We start from the raw sequence: 26,399 nt of genomic DNA on the forward strand, positions 1-26,399 counted from the left end.
CGCGTGTGTTTGAGAGCGCGTGTGTTTGAGAGCGCGTGTGTTTGAGAGCGCGTGTGTTTGAGAGCGCGTGTGTTTGAGAGCGCGTGTGTTTGAGAGCGCGTGTGTTTGAGAGCGCGTGTGTTTGAGAGCGCGTGTGTTTGAGAGCGCGTGTGTTTGAGAGCGCGTGTGTTTGAGAGCGTGTTGCCCGGTGGCGCTGATGCAGCTGGTGATTAAGATGTCGGTGAGAGTTGATTCGCCAGAAAAAGGGGCACGTTCTGCATCGCAGGCAGCGTTTCAGCATAGCGGCTCGTGCTCCATATTCCCCCCGCTTAAGGAACGCACGTTGAAAAGGATAGGATACGCGGGGTTTAAACAAAGGTTAGCGCCTAAATCTTCCAGCGTGGCAGACAGCAAAACCAAGGAGACTTTCTGGCAGCATCTTTGTGAGAGTGGGTGGGTGTGTGTGAGGGTGTGTGAGGGTGTGTGTGTGTGTGTGAGGGTGTGTGTGTGTGTGAGGGTGTGTGTGTGTGTGTGAGGGTGTGTGAGGGTGTGTGTGTGTGATTGAGGGTGTGTGTGTGTGTGGTTGAGGGTGTGGGTGTGTGTGCGTGTGTGTGTGTGTGTGTGTGTGGAGACCCTCGGTGACCGGGCTGGGAGAGTGGAACTCTATGGGTGTGTACTAGGGCAGGGTTGTTAGTTGTGGGGAGGACCACACAGAGACGCTGCGTGTGTGTGTGTATTCCTGTGTGTCGGTCTGTCTCTGAGAACCACTGTTTATTTTGGAGAACTTGTGTATGTGTTCTTGATGTGTGTATTCTTTGACTGTGTGTGTGTGTGTGTTGGGGGGGGCTCCTTCTTTTGAGTTCTTATGCCTGTGTGTGTGTGTGTGTGTGTGTGTGGAGGGAGTGCGGGCCTCTGCTAGCAGATCCAGACATTTGCGAGATGTTAAAAGTGTGTGTATTCTTTGACTGTGTGTGTGTGTGTGTGTGTGTGTGTGTTGTGTACTGTTGCATGCTTTTCTACAGGTACACTTGCACTTAGCGATTCAAGTTGTTTAATTGTAACTTGCTTAACTCAGGGTTCCCGCGGGGTCTTAAAAAGTCTTAAAAAGTCTTAAATTCGGAACTTTAAATTCAAGGCCTTAAAACGTCTTAAAAACGGCCATATTTTCATCCGAGGTCTTAAATTTAATTTAGTCAGGTCTTAAAAATGGGTTTCTCTCGTTCATTTCCAGAAACGGGCGCAGAAAGTTATTACAAAGTAGCAAACAAAAATTGAGTCATAAAATACATAGCGGAGCTCTAGAGTCTTTGCTACAACGCTGCCCTGAGAACGTTGGTTCGGTGTGTTGTAGTTCTTTCGGGGGATATTGGTGATGGTACGTACGTGGTGATGGAACTACAAATCCCATGATGAATGCATTGCAATACTTGCCCGCGAAATACGTTTGTGTCTCCTCAGAGTTTGAAAAGTTTGGTTATGTGAGAAAATGGGAAAGTGTAGTTTCAAAGAGTCATGGCTAGAGCACATCGATTTCCGCTGTTGGTTAGTAGCGGTACCCAGCTCCAGGTACGAGGCTCGCTGTAATCTATGTCTAAAAAATATTAAATTAGGGACTCTGGGTGTGAAGGCGCTGGAGTCACACGCAAGAGCGGAGAAACACAAAGTAGCCATAAAATGCCTTCAGCGGACACAACCAATTAGTGAGTTTTGTGCCTCACCCCTGCCTTCCCTGCCGTCTTCCTCCTCAATGCCGGGCCCCTCCGGTCTCCAGCGCAATATCGCAGCTCCCTCGAACGACCTTCGGGCTACTTTTGGATCGACTGACACGTCGAAAGCCGAGGTGCTGTGGATACTGCACACGGTGACTAAACATCACTCATTTAATAGCAACAGTGAGATTGGCGATCTTTTCCGAGTGATGTTCCCTGATTCGGTAATTGCGAAGACGTTCACTTGCGGGCCCAACAAGATCGCCTATGTGGCAAGATTTGGATTGGGGGAGTTCATAAAGAGGGAATTGATTCGTTCCATAACCGGGCCGTATGTCGTAATGTTCGACGAAAGTCTTAACCAGACCACCAAGACCAAGCAACTTGACGTCCACGTTCGTTTCTGGAATAATGGCAATGTAAAGTCGAGGTACCTGGGTTCACAGTTCATGGGACATGGGACAGCGCGGGACCTACTGAAACATGTCAAAGTAAGTGAAAGTTGAATGGGCTATTCTTTTACTTATCAATTTTGAGACTAAGGAAACAATACATGTAGAAAGCGATGTCTGTCTAGTGTCTACACATTTGAAGCTGTAGCCTACATAGAAAAAGTAACCTAACATTGTATATGGTTTAATTTATTTGATCAGTTTAGATGAACCTTTATTGTCTCAAACAAAAATTAGGCAATTGAGAGAGGAAATGTAGGTTCACATACAGTTTAGGCCACATTAGCAGTCATAGTTCTACAGACCTAACTACAGAGATACATAAAGTAAGGCTTGTAGTCAAACATGGAGATAATTAAATGTACAATGACTGTGTATGTGTGTGCGCCATTGCTTTAATGATGTATATCTGTCTTTATTTCTCCTTATTTTCAATACATAAGGAGTCTTTGGATCAATTGGGCTGCAGCAGGCTGATGTCAGTCTCCATGGATGGGCCTAATGTTAACTTTAAGTTTTTAGAGCTCCTCCAGCTTGACCATGCTGAGAACTACGGGGGTGCACAACTGGTCTCCGTTGGCAGCTGTGGGCTCCACACACTGCATAATGCCTTCAAGGCTGGCTTTTCGATGTGGCATGTGGACAAGCTACTAAAGGCAATGCACACATTATTCCACCATGTTCCAGCGAGGAGGGAGGACTACGTAAGAGTCACCAAGTCCACAGTGTTCCCTCAGCCATTCTGCGGCCATCGGTGGCTGGAAAACCTTCCGGTTATCGAGAGGGCTCTGGCGGTCTGGCCATCTCTCCAGCTATACCTGGATGCTGTGCACAGAAAAGAGCTGCCAAACCCCAAGACGGCATCATTTGACACCATTGAAGCAGCCCACAACGATCCTTTAACCATCACAAGGATGCACTTCTTCATGACAGTGGCCAGGACCTTTGATCCATTCATGAGGAAGTACCAAACAGACGAACCTGTGATGCCTTTCTTTGGCAAAGACTTGGCTGAGTTGCTTAAGGTAATTGTTTTGGTGGTTTTAAAAGGACTGTATAATTTGTTGGTCTTCAAAGGGTTGTGGCCACCAGGGAGCATCGATTAGAATGCAACAAGATTTTCCTTTTATGTGTCTTATTGACTAACAGATGTACATATTGATGTGTGTGGTTCTGAAACACATATATGCATGAATCAGTAAATGATCAACTTAAATGCAGTGTTATACAAAATGCTAAACAATGTTACACAATATGCAAAACAACATAAGGCTTACAAAGCAATCTTCGCTTATATTCGGCGTTCTAAACAATAGAAAACACGGGTAATGCGAGGCTCCGACAATTATACAATAGCTAGAAGCAACGTGCTACAACATTCTTGCCTCACAAGAAACACAGTAACCTTATGATGTGGTACAACCAACAACAAACAGTATAACTTACTACACAATTTCCGTAATTTGGACAGTACAGCAACACTTGGATAAATATATAAACCCTTTCAATTCAGTTATTGTTTTTGTTACTTAATTTGTCCGCTGACAGAGTCTACAGAGGCGCTTTGTTAAAAGGCCGGTCCTGCAAGACATCACTGCCCTTCAGCTTACCACACTGGACCTGTCTGACAAGAACTTGCTCCTCTTCCCACAGAAGGTTGACATCGGCTTGGGTGCTGAGGAAGCTCTCAAGGTATTGTCATGATTCTTCTTAAGCTTTTGGAAATAATGATCAATATGCAGGCAGCAAATATCATTTTGTTTAACATACTCCAAACATGTCAGTTGTAAAGTGTGCAACAGGAAGAAACTTTGCCATTAAGCTAATACACTAAGAAGTCATATTACCTGTACATGTGTACTTTTTAATTTAAAATTGTTTTAATACTACTGATACATATTTATGATACATACATATTTTTTTATTGCACATTACCTTGTCCAGAACAGTAAAGGTTCAGAGCTAAGGGTCCTTGAGTTTCGGAGGGATTGCATGCAGGGACTCTCAAACATTGTGAGGAAAGTTCAGGAGAAGAGCCCCTTGAAATATGCCACAGTTAGGCAGATGGAGTGTCTGGACCCGTCTCTCATGTTCAGGGACCCAGACAAAAGCAAGACTCAAATGAAACGTCTCATACAGACATTTCTGAAGGACAAGCAGCTGACAGGAGGTGTATCTGCTGGTAGGAATATATTTGGAAGGGGTTATGAACCAAAGTTTTGAGTACCATGCTCAACTATACTCTGAATTTGTATAAGACTGTTTCGAGCATTCTCTCTATGTTGCAGACATTTGGTCCCCTATTTGGCCCTTTTCTCTTTTCCTATTAGGGTATTGGTTTAGCATGGACATCTTGCTTTTGTTATTCCTTCTTCTAATGGTCCTGCACCTGTTCTGTGTGCAGTGGCTCATATGTATTTCACACAGGCTTTTTTGTTATTGAAAACATTACATAGGTGAAGATTCGGTTTAGGTATTGAGTGCTGTGATTTATCTATATATGCATATATGACTTTTCTTTTATCACTCACTTTGTTTTAGGGGATACCATTGTCCAACAGTTTGAGTCTTTCCTGTATGTTGAGGCAAGGAACGAAGAACTTCTCAACTTCCAGCCATTTGAGAACCGACTAGACACCTTCCTGCATGAGAGGTTAAGCCGTCCCTATCCTGCTGCTTGGGATTTTTGCCAGAGGTTGCTCCTTCTTTCACATGGGCAGGCCTCCGTTGAAAGGGGATTTTCTGTTAACAAGGAGGTGGAGATCGAAAACATGCATGAGGAGACCATCGTCACAAATAGGCTGATCTGCGACCATGTAGAGATGCATGGGGGTGTGACAAAGGTTCCCCTCACCAGAGAGCTCCTAACATGTGTGGGTGCAGCCCGCTCAAGGTGCCGCATCTTTCTTGATCAGGAGCCTACCAAGAAAGAATCGGAAATGCAGAGCCTGAAGAGAAAGCTGGCAAATGAGGGTTTAGAGCAACTAAAAAAGAAAAAGACCAGTTTAAAGGAGGTTTCCGACTGTCTTGCCAGGGAGGCAGACATGCTTGCCGAGGAAGCCGAGGGAAAGGCTGGCTCAAAGATGGCCCAGCTCCTCTCCAAGTCAAATGCCCTCAGAAGGGCGTACAAAGACAAACTGGCTGAACTCAAAAACATTGAGGCTGAGATTGGTGCTAAAGGAGAGGAACTTAGGCATATGTAATCTCTTTCTCTTTTCCTTTCTCTCGCAGTTCAGTAAAGTTCAGAATGTTTCATTTGCATAACAGTTTGGGTTGAGCAGTATTGCCAAAGCAGTCCATATTGAAGGGACATTTGAACATATATATCATTATATATAACAAGGAACTAGTAATAAGACAAAATAGCAGTAACATGGATAGTTGGAAAGTAACACATAAATGCATGTTAAGATACTAAATGTAAAAAATGACTAAAAGTAAAGATACAGAAAGGTTTTAAGTCATACAAGGTTGATTCACTGTCCCTCAAGTTGTGACATTGACATACATATCTCACACACACACACACACACGCACTCACACACACTCTTATATAATGATATTAAATGCTTTTTTCAGAATTTCTTTGATTTGAATATTTATTTGGTCATGCGTCGTGTAGGTCTTAAATTTCAATCTTTATGGTCTTAAAATGTCTTAAAAAGGTCTTAAATTTGACTTACTGAAACCTGCAAGAACCCTGTTAACTACATGCTCTTATGGTTCTTCCCTTTGGCACCTATTTTGGTTGGCTACCCGCAATGCTTTGGGGCTATCTGGTTGTTATTATCAGAGACCTATGCACTCTGTAAAGCTCTCTCTTGGAAGTCGCTTTGGATAAAAGCATCTGCTAAATGAATACATGTAAATGTGAACGTAGAGCACAGGGTGGTGTAGAGCACAGGGGGGTGTAGAGCAGGGGGGTGTAGAGCAGGGGGGTGTAGAGCAGGGGGGGTGTAGAGCAGGGGGGGTGTAGAGCAGGGGGGTGTAGAGCAGGGGGGGTGTAGAGCAGGGGGGTGTAGAGCACAGGGGGGTGTAGAGCACAGGGGGGTGTAGAGCACAGGGGGGTGTAGAGCACAGGGGGGTGTAGAGCAGGGGGGGTGTAGAGCAGGGGGGGTGTAGAGCAGGGGGGGGTGTAGAGCACAGGGGGGTGTAGAGCAGGGGGGGTGTGTCATATCCTGTCTGTGTTTCTGGCCCGGCCCGGCCACCAAGGAGAAGGAGAGGAGGGGAAAATCAGAGGGCCTGACTGTGGACGTGTAGTGTGTGTGTACTGTAGTCCACGTGAACGAGGCTGTGTTTAGCGTGTGTGTGTAAATGTCCGTGTGTCGTTGACAGGTGTTTCCCCTGTGTGCAGGTTGGGCAGCGGGCCCTGTGGATCGTGTCGGACCAGTTTTCTAGTTGAGATCTGGATCTCTTCTTCACAGCCTCAGCGTGCACGCGCATCTGTCTTTGTGCGCGCGTGCGTGTCTTACCGTGTGTTTGTCTTCGTGTCGGCATGTGTTTCTGTGTTTGAGTGTGTGTGTCCGTGCCTGTTTGTCTTGGTGTGTGTCAGTCTAAGTGTACGTTTGTGTCTGTGTGTGTGTGTGTGTGTGGGGGGGGGAGCGGTGTTTGCGTGCGTGCGTGTGTGCATGACTGCAGTGAGTCACAGATCAAATATTTTCCTCGCTGGGTTTGAGAAACCTTCCCTCGCTGAGCCTCAGGACTCCACCCTCCTTTCTTCTTAGCCCCCCCCCCCCCCCCACACACACACACACAGGCAGAACAGCCTCCTGACTGGTCAGTTACCTTGGGAGACACCTTCCAGAGCAAAGTCTCCGGGCACATGACTTTCCATGACTTTTGTTTAGATCTTTTGTGGAGACGGTGCCACCCGTAACCTCCCTCCCAGAAGCTGTGATGACATGCCAGTCAATGACATGGTTGTAGGTGCGTAGGCACGACACGCTTACATCTGACGTGCATCCCTTCAGCAGACGATCGTATCCGAAGCCCACAAACGAAGAGGGCTTTTAGAAAGTACAGCAGAAGATCGAGGCTCACAAGTGTGGAGTTATATCAGTATTTTGGCAGGGCAGAGTCGAGGAACAGTCTTGGTTTCCCGGGGCACTGTGCAAAGCAGCCACATCTCAGCTACCGGGCGCAGTGCAAACACGATAAGATCTCGACCACAGCACGCCAGTACCATGTCTGTGATGGCACAGGGTCTGGCAGTGGGTCTGAGGAGCAGAGAAACACCTGGGGCCTCATGGTGATGAGCTGTAGGATCCCACACAGGCAGGTACCACTACTGTATTGACCCCTCCCTCCCTCTCTCCCTCCCTCCCTCCCTCCCTCCCTCCCTCCCGCTCTCCCCCTATCCTCAGGTCTCTCCTCTCTTCCCCCCCCCCCCCCCGTCTCGTAAGCCGTCTCATTCATCAATAATTGACAATTGCTAGGGACAGGTGAGATGGAGAGGCAATTTGCTGGGAGCATGGTGCTGTGCCAGGAGATTGGGTGTGGAGGAGGAGGAGGAGGAGGAGGAGGAGAATGGGGAGGAGAGAGAAGGGTAGAGAGAGACAGCAGGACTGGGGGGGGGGTGGTGGGCTCCTCCCCCTCCTCCTCCTCTCAATGGCACACACACACACTAAGGGGGTTGATATAATGACCCCGTTGCTCGCTGCACAGTCCAAACCCTGCAGCCTCACACGAGCGCTCACCCGCTCTCATGAACACACAGACATGAGCACACACACACTCATGAACACACTCACACACACACACACACACACACTCATGAGCACACACACACTCACACACACACACTCTCTCACACACACACTCACACACACTTGCCTCAGGCACTTCCTCACGCCGAGCCTGTGCTGGGTTCCTCCCCTCTCATTAGGCATGTGACCATGTGATGGAGGGAGGCACATGATCCAGCCTAGCTTGCAGCCTCTGTTGCCTCACAGGTAGAGCTAGTGTGTGTGTGCGTGTGCAGTGTTTCCCACAGATTAGAAAACTATATGTGGCGGGGGGGGGGTCGAAATAATTCACTAAATCAACAACAACAAACAAATAATTTCTGCATATGCAGGTAGTGACGCTGCATACAGGGTGCTAAATAACTATTTAACTGGTCGGCTCCATGACGCCGGGTAAGTAGCTAGCTCTTGAAACTTCTCACCAAAAGAACGAAGGGGAACCTTCGATTAAGACGTGTCCGTCGGTACCTAGCGAAAAGTAGCCTCAACTTTCCTAGACCTTTAGCTACGGCACTAATGCTGAAGGCTCTCTGATGTAGCTGTCGGTCTCACTAGAACGGCGTATGCATTGTTGCTAACGTGTGCTGACGTAGTGACTGTGTGTGTATGTGAGAAAGACGCGTGCGTGAAAGAGACGGAGGGAGAGCAGGGAAAGGAAATGCAGCTGAACGAATACGCTGCGTGTTTTTACCTAAATAGCGATAAAAAAAATGTTTTACGAAACGCAATGTGTGGCGGCCGGTGTTGATTCTGTGGCGCACCGCCACAAATTAGTCTATGTGTGGGAAACACTGGTGTGTGTGTGTGATGGGGACTGGGTGTTAGAATGGGAAAGGGTGAAGGAGTATTGATTTTGGCCACACTTCCTTTCTCCTGAAAATCCCCTGATTGCTTTTGTTCTGCTTTGTCCGTCTCTCTCTCTCTCCCCGTCTCCCTCCGCCTCTAATGAAACTGGAAATGAACTGGAGCACGCGCCCACTGGCTCCTCCACATCTCTCTCTCTCCCCTCTCTCTCTCTCTCTCACGACTTTCCTTCTCTTTCTCTCCTTTCTAACTCTCCTCCTCTCTCCCACCCCTCCTCCCCCAGCTACCTGGAGGTGGATGGGGGGGGGGGAGAGGGGTGAGGAGAGGGGGTTGGAGGGGGGAGGTGTATAGACGCTCAGAGTGATGGCGTGTCCTTATTGGATGGTCACAAGCCAGTCCTGACTCATAGAGAATAAGAAACACCCACTGAACATCCTGTCTGTCCACTGTACGTCTTCGCCGGGCCTTCTGTGTGTGTGTGTGTGTGTGTGTGTGTGTGTGTGTGTGTGTGTGTGTGTGTGTGTGTGTGTGTGTGTGTGTGTGTGTGTGTGTGTGTGTGTGTGTGTGTGTGTGTGTGTGTGTGTGTGTGTGTGTGTGTGTGTGTGCGTGCGTGCGTGCGTGCGCTAGTATCTAGTATGGTCCCTTCATTCAGTTAAGGTGTGCGAGAAGCTTAGGTGTGGGTGAATGTAGGAAGACTTCACCTAAATTGATGACACCAATTACATTTGATTCTGACTGCACAGCTGACTTTGTTTGTGTCTGTGTTTATCGTTGTGCGCGGGTGTGTGTTTATCTTTGTGTGCGCGTGCGTGTGTCAGGGGAGATGGAGGAAGAGATGGAGAATCCGGAGATCGTGGACCTGCCTGAGAAACAGAAACACCAGCTGAGACACAGAGAGCTGTTCCTCTCTCGCCAGCTCGAGTCTCTACCTGCAACTCACATCAGGTACCTGTCTCTCTCATACTGCCCCTATAGCCTGTCTCTCTCTCATACTGCCCCTATAGCCTGTCTCTCTCTCATACTGCCCCTATAACCTGTCTCTCTCTCATACGGCCCCTATAGCCTGTCTCTCTCTCATACTGCCCCTATAGGCTGTCTCTCTCTCACACTGCCCCTATAGCCTGTCTCTCTCTCATACTGCCCCTATAGCCTGTCTCTCTCTCATACTGCCCCTTTAGCCTGTCTCTCTCTCATACTGCCCCTATAGCCTGTCTCTCTCTCATACTGCCCCTATATCCTGTCTCTCTCTCATACTGCCCCTATAGCCTTTCTCTCTCTCATACTGCCCCTATAGCCTGTCTCTCTCTCATACTGCCCCTATAGCCTGTCTCTCTCTCATACTGCCCCTATAGCCTGTCTCTCTCTCATACTGCCCCTATAGCCTGTCTCTCTCTCATACTGCCCCTATAGCCTGTCTCTCTCTCATACTGCCCCTATAGCCTGTCTCTCTCTCATACTGCCCCTATAGCCTGTCTCTCTCTCATACTGCCCCTATAGCCTGTCTCTCTCTCATACTGCCCCTATAGCCTGTCTCTCTCTCATACTGCCCCTATAGCCTGTCTCTCTCTCATACTGCCCCTATAGCCTTTCTCTCTCTCATACTGCCCCTATAGCCTGTCTCTCTCTCATACTGCCCCTATAGCCTGTCTCTCTCTTACTGCCCCTATAGCCTGTCTCTCTCTCATACTGCCCCTATAGCCTGTCTGTCTCTCATACTGCCCCTATAGCCTGTCTCTCTCTCATACTGCCCCTATAGCCTGTCTCTCTCTCATACTGCCCCTATAGCCTGTCTCTCTCTCATACTGCCCCTATAGCCTGTCTCTCTCTCATACTGCCCCTATAGCCTGTCTCTCTCTCATACTGCCCCTATAGCCTGTCTCTCTCTCATACTGCCCCTATAGCCTGTCTCTCTCTCATACTGCCCCTATAGCCTGTCTCTCTCTCATACTGCCCCTATAGCCTTTCTCTCTCTCATACTGCCCCTATAGCCTGTCTCTCTCTCATACTGCCCCTATAGCCTGTCTCTCTCTCATACTGCCCCTATAGCCTGTCTCTTTCTCATACTGCCCCTATCGCCTTTCTCTCTCTCATACTGCCCCTATAGCCTGTCTCTCTCTCATACTGCCCCTATCGCCTGTCTCTCTCTCAGCCCCTGTACCCTGTCTCTCTCTCATACTGCCCCTACAGCCTGTCTCTCTCTCATACTGCCCCTATAGCCTGTCTCTCATACTGCCCCTATAGCCTGTCTCTCTCTCATACTGCCCCTATAGCCTGTCTCTCTCTCATACTGCCCTTATAGCCTGTCTCTCTCATACTGCCCCTATAGCCTGTCTCTCTCTTACTGCCCCTATAGCCTATCTCTCTCTCAGCTCTACTAGCAAAGCATCTCTAGAGGCCTGCCGCTCTGCGGTTTGAAACCGCTATTACAGTTCACCAGTCTAGTCTGTGAGTGGTTGACGACACCTCCTCCCCCCCTGTCTGGGATTGGTTGGTGATGCTTCTCCTCTGTCTATGATTGGCTGACGACCCCTTCCTCCTGTCTGCGGTTGGCTGATTCCAGGGGAAAGTGTTGCGTGACCCTGCTGAATGAGACGGAGGCTCTGAAGTCGTACCTGGACCGTGAGGTAGGTGACTAGGACTCGTACCTCTGTCTGAGCGCTAACACACAGAGTGGAGGACGGCTAGGCAACAGGATTTTTGTTTGTGATAGAGGAACTTTATGTAATTGTGTGTGTGAGAGTTAGAGAGTGTGTGTGTGTGTGAGTGAGAGAGAGAGAGAGAGAGAGAGAGAGAGAGAGAGAGAGAGACAGAGAGACAGAGAGACAGAGAGACAGAGAGACAGAGAGACAGAGAGACAGAGAGACAGAGAGACAGAGACAGAGACAGAGACAGAGACAGAGACAGAGACAGAGACACACAGAGCTTGCAACACTGTATGTGAGGGATTGTGTGAGTGTTTATGAGTAAGAGTTTAGAAGTCTTGGTTTAGTTGAATTATTCAGTGTGTTGACCCAGAATGTTCTCCTCACACTCAGTAATGAGGAGGCTAGAGACTCCACCAGCAGTGAGGAGCAGAACACACACACTCACAGATACACAACGTGTACACAATTACCACACACACAACAAATGTACACTTAACCACACCCACACAAACATACTTGCACAAACATAATCTCTCACACACTACATGCACACTTATCACACACACACACAAACAAACTCACACCCACTCCACAAGCACCCACACACACACCCTCACATTCAATTCACTTCACTCTTTCTGGTCTTCAGTCTCATTTTGTTTCTCTCCCTATCTCTCTCCCCTTGGGACCCCCCCCCGCCTCTCTTTCTCACCTCCATCCCTCCCCACACCTCTCTCTCTCTCCCTCTACCCTTCCCCCCCACCTCTCTCTCTGCCCCTCCATCCCTCCGCACACCTCTCTCTCTCTCTCTCTCCCTCTCCCCTCCCCCCCACCTCTCCCTCTCCCCTCCCCCCCCCTCTCTCTCTGCCCCTCCATCCTTCCCCACACCTCTCTCTCTCCCTCTCCCCTCCCCCCACCTCTCTCTCTCCCCATCCATCCCTCCCCACACCTCTCTCTCTCTCCCTCTCCCCTCCCCCCCACCTCTCTCCCTCTCCCCTCCCCCCCACCTCTCTCTCTCCCTCTCCCCTCCCCCCCACCTCTCTCTCTCTCCCTCTCCCCTCCCCCCCACCTCTCCCTCTCCCCTCCCCCCCACCTCTTTCTCTCCCTCTCCCCTCCCCCCCACCTCTCCCTCTCCCCTCCCCCCCACCTCTCTCTCTCCCTCTCCCCTCCCCCCCACCTCTCTCTCTGCCCCTCCATCCTTCCCCACACCTCTCTCTCCCTCTCCCCCCACCTCTCTCTCTCCCCCTCCATCCCTCCCCCCAACTCTCTCTCCCTCTCCCCTCCCCCCCACCTCTCTCTCTGCCCCTCCATCCCTCCCCACACCTCTCTTTCTCTCCCTTTCCCCTCCCCCCACCTCTCTCTCTCCCCCTCCATCCCTCCCCACACCTCTCTCTCTCTCTCCCCCTCCATCCCTCCCCACACCTCTCTCTCTCTCTCCCCTCCCCCCCACCTCTCTCTCTCCCCCTCCATCCCTCTCCACACCTCTCCCTCTCCCCTCCCCCCCACCTCTCTCTCTGCCCCTCCATCCCTCCCCACACCTCTCTTTCTCTCCCTCTCGCCTCCCCCCCACCTCTCTCTCTCCCCCTCCATCCCTCCCCACACCTCTCTCTCTCTCTGCCCCTCCATCCCTCCCCACACCTCTCTTTCTCTCCCTCTCCCCTCCCCCCACCTCTCTCTCTCCCCCTCCATCCCTCCCCACACCTCTCTCTCTCTCTCCCCCTCCATCCCTCCCCACACCTCTCTCTCTCCCCCTCCATCCCTCCCCACACCTCTCTCCCTCTCCCCTCCCCCACACCTCTCTCTCTGCCCCTCCATCTCTCCCCACACCTCTCTCTCCCTTTCTCCCTCCCCCAACTCTCTCTCTTCCTCTCCCCTTCCCCCCACCTCTCTCTCTCTTCCCCTAACCCTAACCCCCCTCTCCCCCGGCCCCCTCCAGGATGCGTTCTTCTACTCCCTGGTGTACGACCCCCAGCAGAAGACCCTGCTGGCGGACAAGGGGGAGATCCGCGTGGGGAACAAGTACCAGGCTGACATCACGGACCTGCTCCCCGAGGGTAGGCCCACGGCGCCGGCACGGCTCGCACAGAGCTGTTTTCATAGTGTGTCTGTGTGTGTGTGTGTGTCTCTTGTTTAAGTATCCTTGTGGGGACCAAATGTCCTCACAAGTATAGTTTCATGTGAAGAAACTTGACCCATCAAAGCTTTGCACAGGTTTTAGGGTTAGAATTAGTGGACGGTCTTACTAGGGGTCAACGGCGCCGTTATTGAGCATTTTTATGGTTATTGGTAACGGTTTTAATGTTATTATTAACAGTTCTCAGAATTAAAGATATGGTTTAAAGAATTTAAAGAGAGTCTTTGTCAGAGCCCTTTTTATTCTTAATTTTGACTTGAACTTTCATTTCTACACAAGACATATATCAGTTCCAAATATCGGTTATCGGTGTACTTGATCTGTAATAATCTGTATCGGCCTCGGTCCTGAAAAACCCAGGTCTTACCCGTGTTAGATGAAATGAAGGGTTAGAGAGAACTTGTGTTGAATAGGAGTGAATGATTGGGCCCCACTAGGATAGATAAGTGTGTGTGTGTGTGTGTCTGTGTGTCTGTAGGGGAGGACGATGGCAGGGAGCTGACCAAGCTGGAGGAGAGGGTGTGGGACCCCAGCAGTGTGCTCACAGAGAAACAGATAGACCAGTTCCTGGTGGTGGCTCGGTAAGATGGACCCCCCCCCCCCCCCCCCCGCCCTCATACCCCAGTCAACGACATGGCTCCAAAAGATTAACCTCAACTATGTATGTCTGTCTGCCTTATTTGGTTCCTTCCCTCCCTCCCTGCGTCCCCCTCCCCCCCCCCACACTCGCTGCTTCTCTACCTCTCCCTCTGCACCTCTCTTTCCACCTCTCTACCTACCGCTCTCTACCTCTCTCACTTCCCTCTACCTATATCTCCCTTTCCCACCCTTCTCTCAACCTCTCTATCTCCCTTTCTCTACTTCTCTCAACCTCTCTCAATCTCTCTCTACCTCCCTCTCTCTCTCCATCTCCCTCTCTCTGCTTCTCTCCATCTCCCTCCCTCCCTCCCTCCCTCCCTCCCTCCCTCCCTCTCTCCCTCTCTCCCGGTCCTCCTCCCCCTCCCTCCCTCCCTCCCTCCCTCCCTCCCTCCCTCCCTCCCTCCCTCCCTCCCTCCCTCCCTCCCTCTCTCCCTCCCTCCCTCCCTCCCTCCCTCCCTCCCTCCCTCCCTCCTCCCTCCCTCCCTCCCTCCCTCCCCCCCTCCCTCCCTCCCTCCCTCCCTCCCTCCCTCCCTCCCTCCCTCCCTCCCTCCCTCCTCCCTCCCTCCCTCCCTCCCTCCCTCCCTCCCTCCCTCCCTCCCTCCCTCCCTCTGTGTCTCAGGTCTGTTGGTACGTTTGCCAGAGCTCTAGACTGCAGTAGTTCGGTTCGACAGCCCAGTCTTCATATGAGTGCTGCTGCTGCCTCCAGAGACATAACCTTGGTAAGCATCACGCATACACACACACACACATACACACACACACATACACACACACACACACAGGTTGGAAAGGTCAGGGTCAGGTTATACGTGAGCATGAAGTAGTGCTGTTGGCTCTGGGGGGATGTGTGTGTGTGTGTGTGTGTGTGTGAGAGGTAGTGGTAGTGGTAGTGCGGGTGTAAAGTACTAAGAAGCTGACATATCCAAGTCTCATTCCTGGTCCTGGCCTCATCTTCCCCATGTGGACTGGTTCTGCCCCAGATCTGCTCCTCATATTTAAACCATGCGAGCTAGCCTACAGCGACACACACACACACACATTCACGGGGTATGGATACACACTCTGATCCCTCCTGAAGTTCCAAAACAATGGAGTGACCCCTAAGAGAACAGACCCACCTGTGAATGGATTAACACCAGCCGTCTGTCCCCTCGGCCTCCTTCTGTGCCTCCTTGTCCTCTCTCTCCTCCTTCCCTTTCCCCACTCTCCCTCTCTCTCTCTCTCTCTCTGTCTTTGCTCCTTCCCTTCTCCTCTTCCCATCCCCTGCCGTTCCTCCTTCTTCTTTCCCTTCCTCCTCCCCCCTTCTTCGCCTCCCTTTCTCACTCCCCCCTCCCTTCCTCCTCCCCCTTCTTCACCCCCCCCCCCCCCCCCTCCAGTTCCACGCCATGGATACACTCCACAAGACGGGCTATGACATGACGCGGGCCATCGCGGCGCTGGTGCCGCAGGGGGGGCCGGTGCTCTGCCGGGACGAGATGGAGGAGTGGAGCGCCTCCGAGGCCAACCTGTTTGAGGAGGCGCTGGAGAAGTACGGCAAAGACTTCACCGACATCCAGCAAGACTTTGTGAGTGGAGGGAGAGAGAGAGAGGGGGTGTGTGAGTGTGTGTGTGAGTGAGTGTGAGAGAGTGTGAGAGAGTGTGAGAGAGTGTGAGAGAGTGTGAGAGAGTGTGAGAGAGTGAGTGAGAAAGAGAGAGAGACAGACAGAGAAAGACAGACAGAGACGGACAGAGACCGACAGAGACGGACAGAGACGGACAGAGACGGACAGAGACGGACAGAGACGGACAGAGGGAGACAGAGGGAGACAGAGGGAGACAGAGGGAGACAGAGGGAGACAGAGGGAGACAGAGGGAGACAGAGGGAGAGTTGGGCTAGGTAGATGGTTATTAAAGGTCCATAAGACCTGAGACGACAGGTGTGCAACGTCGTCTGAAGGCGGTGGAATGTTGCTCTGCAAACGCCTAGCAACCCACACTACTGGCAAACACATATTGCTTAGTATGAATGAATGAAGACATGAACGTCAGTGAACATTTTCAACTGAACGTAGGGTTTGAAATGGATCACGTTGCCATGTTGTCGACCCAGATACAACACGTGTAGCTAGCCACATGTTTGATGAAGAAACCAAAATAGACTGGTGACTAAATGTTTTGAACTAATAACCATCCCTGCTACATAATTCGTTACAACACAGGCCATCGTCACATTTTCTTTTATAGAAGTGAAGCAATTTTCTGCCAGGCAACGGAGACAGTCCTTTGCTGTGTGTGCTGGCCTATTCACAACAATACAAACCATGCGTGTCGTGTCGCTCGCCGGCAAATCGCCTATTTTGAGTGGTGGAAGTCATCCTGTGGTAGAAATCCAGGTGTGTTGGAAGTTGGGATTTAGAACACGAGGCAAGCCTTGAGTACCGTGTTCCCTCCTACCTGAGAGAGAGATGGATAAAGAGACTGAGAGAGGGAGTGAGAGAGAGAGAGAGAGAGAGAGAGAGAGAGAGAGAGAGAGAGAGAGAGAGAGAGAGAGGGAGAGAGGGAGAGAGGGAGAGAGGGGGGAGAGGGAGAGGGAGAGATGGGTGGAGCATGAGGGAGTTTCTAAGACTACAGAGCAGAGCCTGTGTGTGGGCGCGTGTTGCTCTGACCAAGACAGAAACACACAGGTCTCATTTGGAACACGGCAAGGCAAGGAGACTGAGTGTCTGGTGTAGCTCAGTTTCTGGTGGTGCTCAGTGTTTCTGCTGGTGTAGCTCAATGTTTCTGGTGTAGCTCAATGTTTTCTGGTGTAGCTCAGTGTTTCTGGTGGTGCTCAGTGTTTCTGGTGATGTATCTCAGTGTTTCTGGTGGTGTAGCTCAGTTTCTGGTGTAGCTCAGTGTTTCTGGTGGTGTACCTCAGTGTTTCTGGTGGTGTAGCTCAGTGTTTCTGGTGGTGTATCTCAGTGTTTCTGGTGGTGTAGCTCAGTTTCTGGTGTAGCTCAGTGTTTCTGGTGTATCTCAGTGTTTCTGGTGGTGTAGCTCAGTGTTTCTGGTGGTGTATCTCAGTGTTTCTGGTGGTGTAGCTCAGTGTTTCTGGTGGTGTATCTCAGTGTTTCTGGTGGTGTAGCTCAGTGTTTCTGATGGTGCAGCTCAGTGTTTCTGGTGGTGCAGCTCAGTGTTTCTGGTGGTGCAGCTCAGTGTTTCTGGTGGTGCAGCTCAGTCATGCCCGGGGTGAGAGGAGTGTTGCTGCAGTCGGCTTCACCCTGGTGCTGTGGCCAACTGAGAGCCTCACTCTGCCACCTGCTGGAGGCTCGCCGTCGGTGCCTCTGAATGCTCCTCTCAGCCTCACACGCGCACAACCAACGGTCTTTATGGGTGGGGCCAAACCTGGCAACCCTTCAATTCCCTTTTGCCTTTTTCAAACTTTTCTTCTTTTTTTTTCTTTTTTTTTTGACATTCAACCACAGCACAGCCAAAACGTTATCAACAACGCGAATGATGACAGACTTTCACGAATGACTCCTTAAGTATCATGAAGCAGGCAACACCTCGCTTTTCGTCTGCCATTTTGAAACAGTGTTTTCTCTGTGTTGTCTTCAGCTTCCCTGGAAATCGCTGACCAGCATCATAGAGTACTATTACATGTGGAAGACAACCGACAGATATGTACAGCAGGTAAACCAGAGCTGACGTTGCCGTAGTTGCACAACACCATCTGTGTCAAGAGACCCAGGCTGACTCATTTAGTGCTCATTGAGTTTATCTCCATTTTCTCTCTCTATCGCGCTTACTCACTTTCCTGTCTTTTCTGTATCCAATCTCTGTCTCTCCCTCTAACTCGATCGCCCCTCTCTGTCTCTCCATCTCTCCGTTTCTCTCTCTGACACGCCATCTTTGCTTCCTCCCTCTTTCTCTCTCTCTTTGTCTCTCATGTACTCTCTTCATCCCTCTGAGTCATTCTCCATCTCTGACAGTCTCACCAACTCTCTCAATTCACGTTCAAGTTGAGAGATATTTCAAATGTTGCCCATTTTCAATTTCGAGTGAGGAGATATTTCAAAGGTTGCCAAAGCGAGCATGCCACACAGCTGTCACTTCTCAGCACCCTCTCTCTTCCCCTCTCTCCGCCCCCTCTCTCCCTCTCTCTCTCCCTCTCTCCTCCTCTCTCTCCCTCTCTCTCTCCCCCCTCTTTCTCCCTCTCTCTCTCCCCCCATCCATCTCACCCAGAAACGGTTAAAAGCAGCGGAGGCGGAGAGCAAGCTGAAACAGGTCTACATCCCCAACTAGTGAGTACCTGGGAGGGGCGGGGTTAAAGGCTGGGGCCGGCCATTCATCTCCATGGTAACCTGATGCAATTTAATTGGTCTAGATTTTATGGAATAAGTTGTCAAAAGCCTCCATTCAACAAGCCGCCAAGTTTGACATTGACTGCAGCCTTGCACGTCAATGTCACATTTGAGCTTCACCTCGGTCCCCTGTAAAACGCCCCTGGCACTGACAGTCTGGATAAAAATGTGTGCTGCACATCTCCGGCCCCGAGTCTTTCAGCTTTTTTAAGGTCAATTTAATGACTTATTAACAAATTATTAGATACTGCTGCCTGTCAGGGCAGTGTGTGTGTGTGTGTGTGTGTGTGTGTGAGACGTGTGTGTGTGAGAGACAAGTTGTGTGTGAGACAGGTTCCTGTGTGTTTGTGTGACAGGCTGTGTGTGTGTGAGAAAGGTAGTGTGTGTGTGTGTGTGAGACAAGTTGTGTGTGAGACAGGTTCCTGTGTGTGCGAGACAGGTCTGTGTGTGAGACAGGTTCCTGTGTGTTTGTGTGACAGGCTGTGTGTGTGTGAGAAAGGTAGTGTGTGTGTGAGACAGGTGGTGTGGTAATGTGTGTGAAAGCATGGCTGTGTGTGAGACAGGTGTGTGTGTGTGTGACAGGCTGTGTGTGTGTGTGACAGGCTGCGTGTGTATGACACGGGTAGTGTGTGTGAGACAGGTAGTGCGGTAATGTGTGAGTGTGTGAAAGCATGGCTGTGTGTGAGACAGGTTCCTGTGTGGTGTGAGACAGGTGTGTTTCTAAGCCGGCTCCTCTCTCCCCCCCCCCCCACAGTAACAAGCCCAACCCCAACCAGCTCAGTGGCAGCAGTGTGAAGCCCGGCCTGGTGAACGGTGCTGCGCCCCCAGCTGCTGTACCCCCTGCAGCCCCCGCTGCCCCTGCAGCTCCCGGAGCCCCTGCTGCCCCCGGAGCACCCGGAGCCCCTGCAGCCGTCCCCGGGGCCCCCGGACAGACGCCTTGCCTGGGCCGGGCCTGCGAGAGCTGCTACAGTACGTAGAACACAGCGCCGCCCCAGAACTGGGCCGCTCCTGACCAGACCGGACTGGACTAGACTGGCATCGGATGTAACTGGATCTAAGTGGACTGGAATAGGCAGGGATTGGCTTGACTGGGCTAGGTTGGGCTGGGTTGGACTGGACTATGTTGGTTAAGGCTAGGCTAGGCTGGGCCGGGCTTCAATGGTCTGGGCTAGGTTTTGTTGGTCTGGGCTAGGTTGAGCTGGACAGGGCTAGGCTAGGTTGGGCTAAACTAGTTTAAACTCTGCCATGTTGGGCTAGGTTGGGCTGGGCCAGGCTGGGCTGTAGTAAACAGTACTATACTGTACTGTGGTGTATGTGTTCCTCATGGAACAGAAATGGGACTCGCCTGAGAGGGAGAGGGAATAAGAGTGGGTTATCTCCTGGGCTATTTTGGTGGTGGTAATTAATTCAGTCATAAATGATTAAAATGTGTGTGTGTGTGCGTCTCCCTGTTTGTGTGTGTGTGCGCATGTGCCTTTGTGTGTGTGTGTGTGCGTGCCTGCCTTTGTGTGCGTGTGCCTTCGTGCCTATGTGTGTGCCTGTCTGTGTGTGTGTGTGTGTGTGTGTGTGTGTGCAGCCTCCAGCTCATACCAGTGGTACTCCTGGGGGCCCCCCAACATGCAGTGTCGCCTGTGCGCCTCCTGCTGGACCTACTGGAAGAAGTACGGAGGGCTGAAGATGCCCACCCGACTGGACGGAGAGAGGCCCGGACCCAACCGCAACAACATGGTACACACACACACAGGGACACACACACACAGTGACACGCTCGCATACATGCCCCACAGAGGCACACGCATCCCCTCATCCGTGCACATACACACGGGCTCGCAACAACGTGCACACACACACAGAGACACGCACATTATGCAGGCGCTTGCACATGTACACGCGCGCGTCCACTCGCGCTCACGGAAACACATGCATACACTCACACATGCACATATACACACACACACACACACAGAGACGTGCTCTCTTACGCACATGTGGAGGGGAGGACCACAGACGCACGCAGACTCGGCCTCCGTCACGTGACCTGCTTGTCGCGTGACCTGGCCTGGTTCCCTCCCCGTCCCAGAGCCCCCACGGTCTACCCATGAGGCATAGCGGCAGCCCCAAGTCAGCGGTGAAGACGCGGCAGGCGTTCTACCTCCAGACCACGGCGGTGACGCGCGCCGCCCGCCGGCTCTGCCAGGACATCATCCGGCCCCGCTTCCTGGCCCGCCACCCCTACCTGCCCCTCAACGCTGCCATCGTCAAGGCTGAATGTAGGTTCCTGACCCCCGACCTGAAACCACGCCTACCTGCCACGCCTACACCCCAAGCCCCCTCCCCCCGTGTGTTTGTAACCGACAGTGCTGTGTGTGGTTTCCCAGGTGCTCTGCGTTTGCCAGACATGCCTAAGAAGGTCGTGCCCCTGAAGCCTGGGGTACGCAAGCCCCTGGAGACCGTGGTCAGGTATCTGGGTAAGAGGAAGTGATGTCACCACCCAGTCCCCCCCCCCCCCCTCTGGGGGCCCTTGCAGAGAGAGAGAGAGAGAGAGAGAGAGAGAGAGAGAGAGAGAGAGAGAGGTTCCGCAACTCTCTCGCCCTACCTCCCTCTCTTTACCACTCTCCATCCATCTTTCCCTCACACACTTGGCTCTCTCTCTCCATTTCTCTCTCTCTTCCATGACTCTGCCTGCCATCCCTTTTTCCTCTCTCTTTCACGATCAAACTATGACCCTTCTCTCCCCCCCCCCCCCCTCCAGAGGCCCACCCGTGCCCCCCCAGACCGGACCCCCCTCGGGGCCCCACCATCTCCACAGGCAGCCTGACGCCCATCAAGTCGTCCCCCATCCTGAACAACGGCTCGCCCACCATCCTGGGGAAACGCACCTACGAGCAGCACAACGGCCAGGAGGGTGAGCCCCAAACACAGACACACACACGCACTCAGATAGACATGAGATAGATATGCACAGACACACACACACAGACACACACAGATACAGACACACACACACACAGACACAGACACACACATAGACACACACACTCAGATACACACACACAGATACACACACACAGAATGAGAAGAGAGAGCTCTTCCTGTCCCTGACCATGTCCTTCCTATCTCTCTCTCTCTCGACCTCTCTTCCTTCCTTTTGATATCTTGTCTGTGTCAGTCAAGTCACGTCGATTGTATTCACCCCACTAGGGGAAGTTGAAACACATTCAATCCATCATGAATACTACATAAACAGCGTAGCCGACACCACACAGAGACGACAACACAACAGTACGGTACAAGGATCGCTTCATGTTGAAACCCAGAAATAAGTTCCGTCAATGAGTACTTAGTGCCAGGATTCATTTTTGCAAATGTTGCCTCCCAATAGCAAAACCAACAAGAGTCCCCAAGTCTTTTTGTTCACTGGGTGGAGACTCTATACCTTATTCCTGAAGGCAAGAGCTCAAAGTCCCCCTTCAGGGGATGGTCAGGACAAGCCAATATGGCCTGGGTCTTCCTTACAGTCTCTACATGCTCCTCTCTGTGTGTCTCTCTACACTCTCCTCCTCTCTGTGTGTCTCTCTACACTCTCCTCCTCTCTGTGTGTCTACACTCTCCTCCTCTCTCCTCCTCTCTGTGTGTCTACACTCTCCTCCTCTCTGTGTGTCTACACTCTCCTCTTCTCTCTCTGTGTGTCTACACTCTCCTCCTCTCTCCTCCTTTCTCTGTGTGTGTGTGTCTACACTCTCCTCCTCTCTGTGTGTCTACACTCTCCTCCTCTCTCCTCCTCTCTGTGTGTCTACACTCTCCTCCTCTCTCCTCCTCTCTGTGTGTCTACACTGTCCTCCTCTCTCCTCCTCTGTGTGTCTACACTCTCCTCCTCTCTCTCTGTGTGTCTACACTCTCCTCCTCTCTCCTCCTCTCTGTGTGTCTACACTCTCCTCCTCTCTCCTCCTCTCTGTGTGTCTACACTCTCTTCCTCTCTCCTCTCTCTCTCTCTGTGTCTACACTCTCCTCTCTCTCTCTGTGTGTCTACACTCTCCTCCTCTCTCCTCTCTCTCTCTGTGTGTCTACACTCTCCTCCTCTCTCTCTGTGTGTGTGTCTACACTCTCTTCCTCTCTCTCTGTGTGTGTGTCTACACTCTCCTCCTCTCTCCTCCTTTCTCTCTGTGTGTGCGTCTACAGTCTCCTCCTCTCTCCTCCTCTCTGTGTGTCTACAGTCTCCTCCTCTCTCCTCCTCTCTGTGTGTCTACACTCTCCTCCTTTCTCCTCCTCTCTGTGTGTCTACACTCTCCTCCTCTCTCCTCCTCTCTGTGTGTCTACACTCTCCTCTCTCCTCTCTCTCTGTGTGTGTCTACACTCTCCTCCTCTCTCTGTGTGTGTGTCTACACTCTCCTCCTCTCTCCTCCTCTCTCTCTGTGTGTGTCTACACTCTCCTCCTCTCTTTCTGTGTGAGTAAATCACTCGCATATGCGACCAAATTTCACGCTGGACGACTAAAAATGATCTTTAATCAGCCAATGGATAGTAAATTGTTCGATTTCACTCGCCTGTGACTGAGTTAGAGGCAAATAAGAAGTTTAGCGCAGATTTCGATGTTGCACCGTTGCCTGACTGCGAGTTAACATGATTGGTTGCTATGACAACAGACGTACAATTAGTTATTTTGCTGCTGCTCCACAATGAAATGGAGATTGCCAAAGAAACGGAAAGTCGCTAGATTTGACACCCGTCGCAAGATTCTTTTGTCGCTAGGGTAGGTAAAACGCTACACTGCCTCTGTCGCTCTTTCTCACTAAAAAATAGATTTTTTTCGGCACTCGTCACGCACAAAGAGATGGACGCAAACATGCTACAACTCCAGTCTGAGCACAAAACACTTCATACTTTCTTTTGTTATCAAGACAATTTAAGATTATTGTTCCTTGTTCAGATTATTCTTACTCTGCCAATCAGCTCTGCCAAGAGCCTTCAGTGCCCAAAAGAGAATACAATCAGATGTCCGCAGCAGTCTCACATCCTCACGCCTTTTGAGACCTGGTCTTCATTTCAACAGAAGGCCCAGAGCTTCAGCAGTAGGCCTATGAACCATTGTCAGCACTAGAGAGGTGGCGGAAGTCAAGTAGCAAGAGGAAGCCATTTGCCAAGACAAAATGGTCGATTAAATCCATATGCAACATACAGAATAATTCAGACCGATAATGTACTTGCTGTCTGGCGGGTAAATTAAAAAATGGACTAGCCAATGGCTACTCAAGCTTCATTGTGTCTGTAGAGGGTAGTACACTCTCCTCCTCTCTCTGTCTACACTCTCCTCCTCTGTGTGTCTGTGTGTCTACACTCTCCTCCTCTGTGTGTGTCTACACTCTCCTCCTCTCTCTGTGTCTACACTCTCCTCCTCTCTCTGTGTCTACACTCTCCTCCTCTCTCTGTGTCTACACTCTCCTCCTCTCTCTGTGTCTACACTCTCCTCCTCTGTGTGTCTACACTCTCCTCCTCTGTGTGTGTCTACACTCTCCTCCTCTCTCTGTGTCTACACTCCTCCTCTCTCTGTGTCTACACTCTCCTCCTCTCTCTGTGTCTACACTCTCCTCCTCTGTGTGTGTCTACACTATCCTCCTCTCTCTGTGTCTACACTCTCCTCTCTCTGTGTCTACACTCTCCTCCTCTCTCTGTGTCTACACTCTCCTCCTCTCTCTGTGTCTACACTCTCCTCCTCTGTGTGTGTCTACACTCTCCTCCTCTCTCTGTGTCTACACTCTCCTCCTCTCTCTGTGTCTACACTCTCCTCTCTCTGTGTCTACACTCTCCTCCTCTCTCTGTGTCTACACTCTCCTCCTCTCTCTGTGTCTACACTCTACTCCTCTGTGTGTGTCTACACTCTCCTCCTCTCTCTGTGTCTACACTCTCCTCCTCTTTCTGTGTCTACACTCTCCTCCTCTCTCTGTGTCTACACTCTCCTCCTCTCTCTGTGTCTACACTCTCCTCCTCTCTCTGTGTCTACACTCTCCTCCTCTGTGTGTGTCTACACTCTCCTCCTCTCTCTGTGTCTACACTCTCCTCCTCTGTGTGTGTCTACACTCTCCTCCTCTCTCTGTGTCTACACTCTCCTCCTCTCTCTGTGTCTACACTCTCCTCCTCTGTGTGTGTCTACACTCTCCTCCTCTCTCTGTGTCTACACTCTCCTCCTCTCTCTGTGTCTACACTCTCCTCCTCTCTCTGTGTCTACACTCTCCTCCTCTGTGTGTGTCTACACTCTCCTCCTCTGTGTGTGTCTACACTCTCCTCCTCTCTCTGTGTCTACACTCTCCTCCTCTGTGTGTGTCTACACTCTCCTCCTCTGTGTGTGTCTACACTCTCCTCCTCTCTCTGTGTCTACACTCTCCTCCTCTCTCTGTGTCTACACTTCCCTCCCTCCCTTTTTTCCACTTAGTTGTCTGTCTCTGTGTGTCTGTCTGTCTGTCCTCTCTGCGTGGTTCTCTCTCTCTCTCTCTCTCTCTCTCTCTCTCTCTCTCTCTGTGTAGCTGTCAGGGTTAGCCACTCTGTTCCATAGCTTGGGGCTACAGCTCACGTTGTCATGGCAACCTGGCAGGGAGGCAAACTCCAAAGTCAGATTAACGAGTCCCGCGGGACATCACCCACAATGCCTTGCAGCTGGACCACATCTGGCCCGGGGGCCGAGGAGGAGCGAGATGAGCATGTGCCTTCGCAGGGACGAGGGGGTGGAGGGTCTCAGCTTGCAGGCCAGTTCTGCAGATGGCAGGATAGGAGTTTTTGCGGGAAGTCCGGCTTCCAAAACAGGCAGTACCTCATACGACCAACAGAGGCCAGGAGAATTAGGGTTTTTGCTCCAGCAGCTCAGAAAATGAATAGTCAGTGATGCAGAGGCCTGCTGTGTGAGTGAGTGTGTGTGTGTGTGTGTGTGTGTGTGTGTGTGTGTGTGTGTGTGTGTGTGTGTACTGGTACGTGCTTGTGCCTGTGCCGGTGAACGTACACGTAGGAGCTTTTGAGTGCATCTGCCCGGGCACATCCATCCCTAACACCCTGTCTCCCTGCAGGTACCAAGCCCAAGACCATGACCCCCCAGTGGGACATCATGGCCAAGCGCGTGGCCGAGCCAGGCCGGGCCTCCGGACCCCCCATGCAGGAAGAGGTGCACGAGCTGGACTGAGACCGTAGGAGGTCGACCTTTGTCCTCCAGCAAGGTAGCAGCCAGCTGCAATCCTCTCCAGTTCTGGGAAACAAGGGGGTCATGTGATACAGCAGACTTCAAGGGGATAATCATGCCGTGTGTGTGTGTGTGTTTTCTCCTTCCAGCGGGGTAAATGATATGGGAAAGGTATTTTTTCCATGCGCAGAGATGATGGAAGCCGGGAGTGATCACGGCATCGTAACTGTCAAACGCCCTCTGGCTGCGGGAGCCCCGTCACATGGTCCCAAGACCAACCAATTGTATTTGGGAACAGAGTTTGGCACCGGCCAATCGAATGGACGGATCTAACTGTACAGGACTGTGTTAATTACTTACATTTCTGTATTGACTGTCATTGTAATTATTATTATTGTTGTTATCATTTCATTTTTTACCAACTATAACTCTGAGCTCATCGGTTAATTGTTGATAAAACAATGGAACTTGGGGTGGGGGGGGGGGGGGGGGGGGGGGGGGGTGAAGCTTCGTGAATACTGCTTGCTGACCCTGTGGAAAGGGCGGATTGTACTATAAGCCACTTGCATCATTTTTTAACCAGTTAAGTGTACAAGGAGATGAACTTTTGATTTCAATGATATGAGTTAAAAAGTCATCGGTTTGTGTTCTCCGATTTTGAAGGCTTCAGAGGGTTCTTCTGTTTTGTGAGCCGGTCTAACTCTTTGGTCAGAGAGGTTTAACTTATTGAGAAAGACATGCTGTTTTTTCTACCTTTTTCACAAGTAATGCATCAATGCTTCAATGATGTAATTAAAAAAATAATTGAT

At 51.1% G+C, this 26,399-nt stretch overlaps 2 protein-coding genes across 3 annotated transcripts in view; both read left to right on the forward strand.

Annotated features, from left to right (window-relative positions):
* Positions 1–26,399, forward strand: part of mta1 (metastasis associated 1) — a 34,881-nt gene extending 8,482 nt beyond the window's left edge. The window contains exons 4-18 of the mRNA XM_047018068.1: positions 9,507–9,633; positions 11,249–11,312; positions 13,270–13,387; positions 13,946–14,048; positions 14,726–14,825; positions 15,483–15,671; positions 17,683–17,757; positions 18,310–18,368; positions 19,183–19,397; positions 20,005–20,156; positions 20,509–20,698; positions 20,807–20,896; positions 21,181–21,333; positions 25,481–25,627; positions 25,740–26,399. Coding sequence (XP_046874024.1) covers positions 9,507–9,633; positions 11,249–11,312; positions 13,270–13,387; positions 13,946–14,048; positions 14,726–14,825; positions 15,483–15,671; positions 17,683–17,757; positions 18,310–18,368; positions 19,183–19,397; positions 20,005–20,156; positions 20,509–20,698; positions 20,807–20,896; positions 21,181–21,333; positions 25,481–25,593 — 1,748 coding nt within the window. The 3' untranslated portion in view covers positions 25,594–25,627; positions 25,740–26,399. The remainder of the gene's footprint in view (positions 1–9,506; positions 9,634–11,248; positions 11,313–13,269; positions 13,388–13,945; positions 14,049–14,725; positions 14,826–15,482; positions 15,672–17,682; positions 17,758–18,309; positions 18,369–19,182; positions 19,398–20,004; positions 20,157–20,508; positions 20,699–20,806; positions 20,897–21,180; positions 21,334–25,480; positions 25,628–25,739) is intronic.
* LOC124466288 lies at positions 1,042–5,265 on the forward strand. 2 transcript variants are annotated; one of them, XM_047018079.1, is made up of 4 exons: positions 1,042–2,179; positions 2,584–3,165; positions 3,689–3,832; positions 4,682–5,265. In XM_047018079.1, the coding sequence occupies exons 1-4, from the start codon at positions 1,466–1,468 to the stop codon at positions 4,772–4,774; spliced, it is 1,533 nt and encodes a 510-aa protein (XP_046874035.1). In that variant the 5' UTR covers positions 1,042–1,465; the 3' UTR covers positions 4,775–5,265. The 2 variants fall into 2 exon arrangements, with proteins under 2 accessions (XP_046874035.1, XP_046874041.1); XM_047018085.1 differs by having other exon boundaries at positions 3,794–3,832.

This window comes from Hypomesus transpacificus, chromosome 3 (genome assembly GCF_021917145.1).
Source record: "Hypomesus transpacificus isolate Combined female chromosome 3, fHypTra1, whole genome shotgun sequence".
In the NCBI taxonomy this organism is placed as follows: domain Eukaryota; kingdom Metazoa; phylum Chordata; class Actinopteri; order Osmeriformes; family Osmeridae; genus Hypomesus; species Hypomesus transpacificus.

What these genes read in the sequence shown, in the direction of transcription:
- LOC124466288 (XM_047018079.1), top strand. Translation starts at nt 1,466, where the DNA reads ATGGGAAAGTGTAGTTTCAAAGAGTCATGGCTAGAGCACATCGATTTC. An exon ending in ACCTACTGAAACATGTCAAA is followed by an intron (nt 2,180 to 2,583) that starts GTAAGTGAAAGT and finishes TCAATACATAAG; the next exon opens with GAGTCTTTGGATCAATTGGG. An exon ending in ACTTGGCTGAGTTGCTTAAG is followed by an intron (nt 3,166 to 3,688) that starts GTAATTGTTTTG and finishes GTCCGCTGACAG; the next exon opens with AGTCTACAGAGGCGCTTTGT.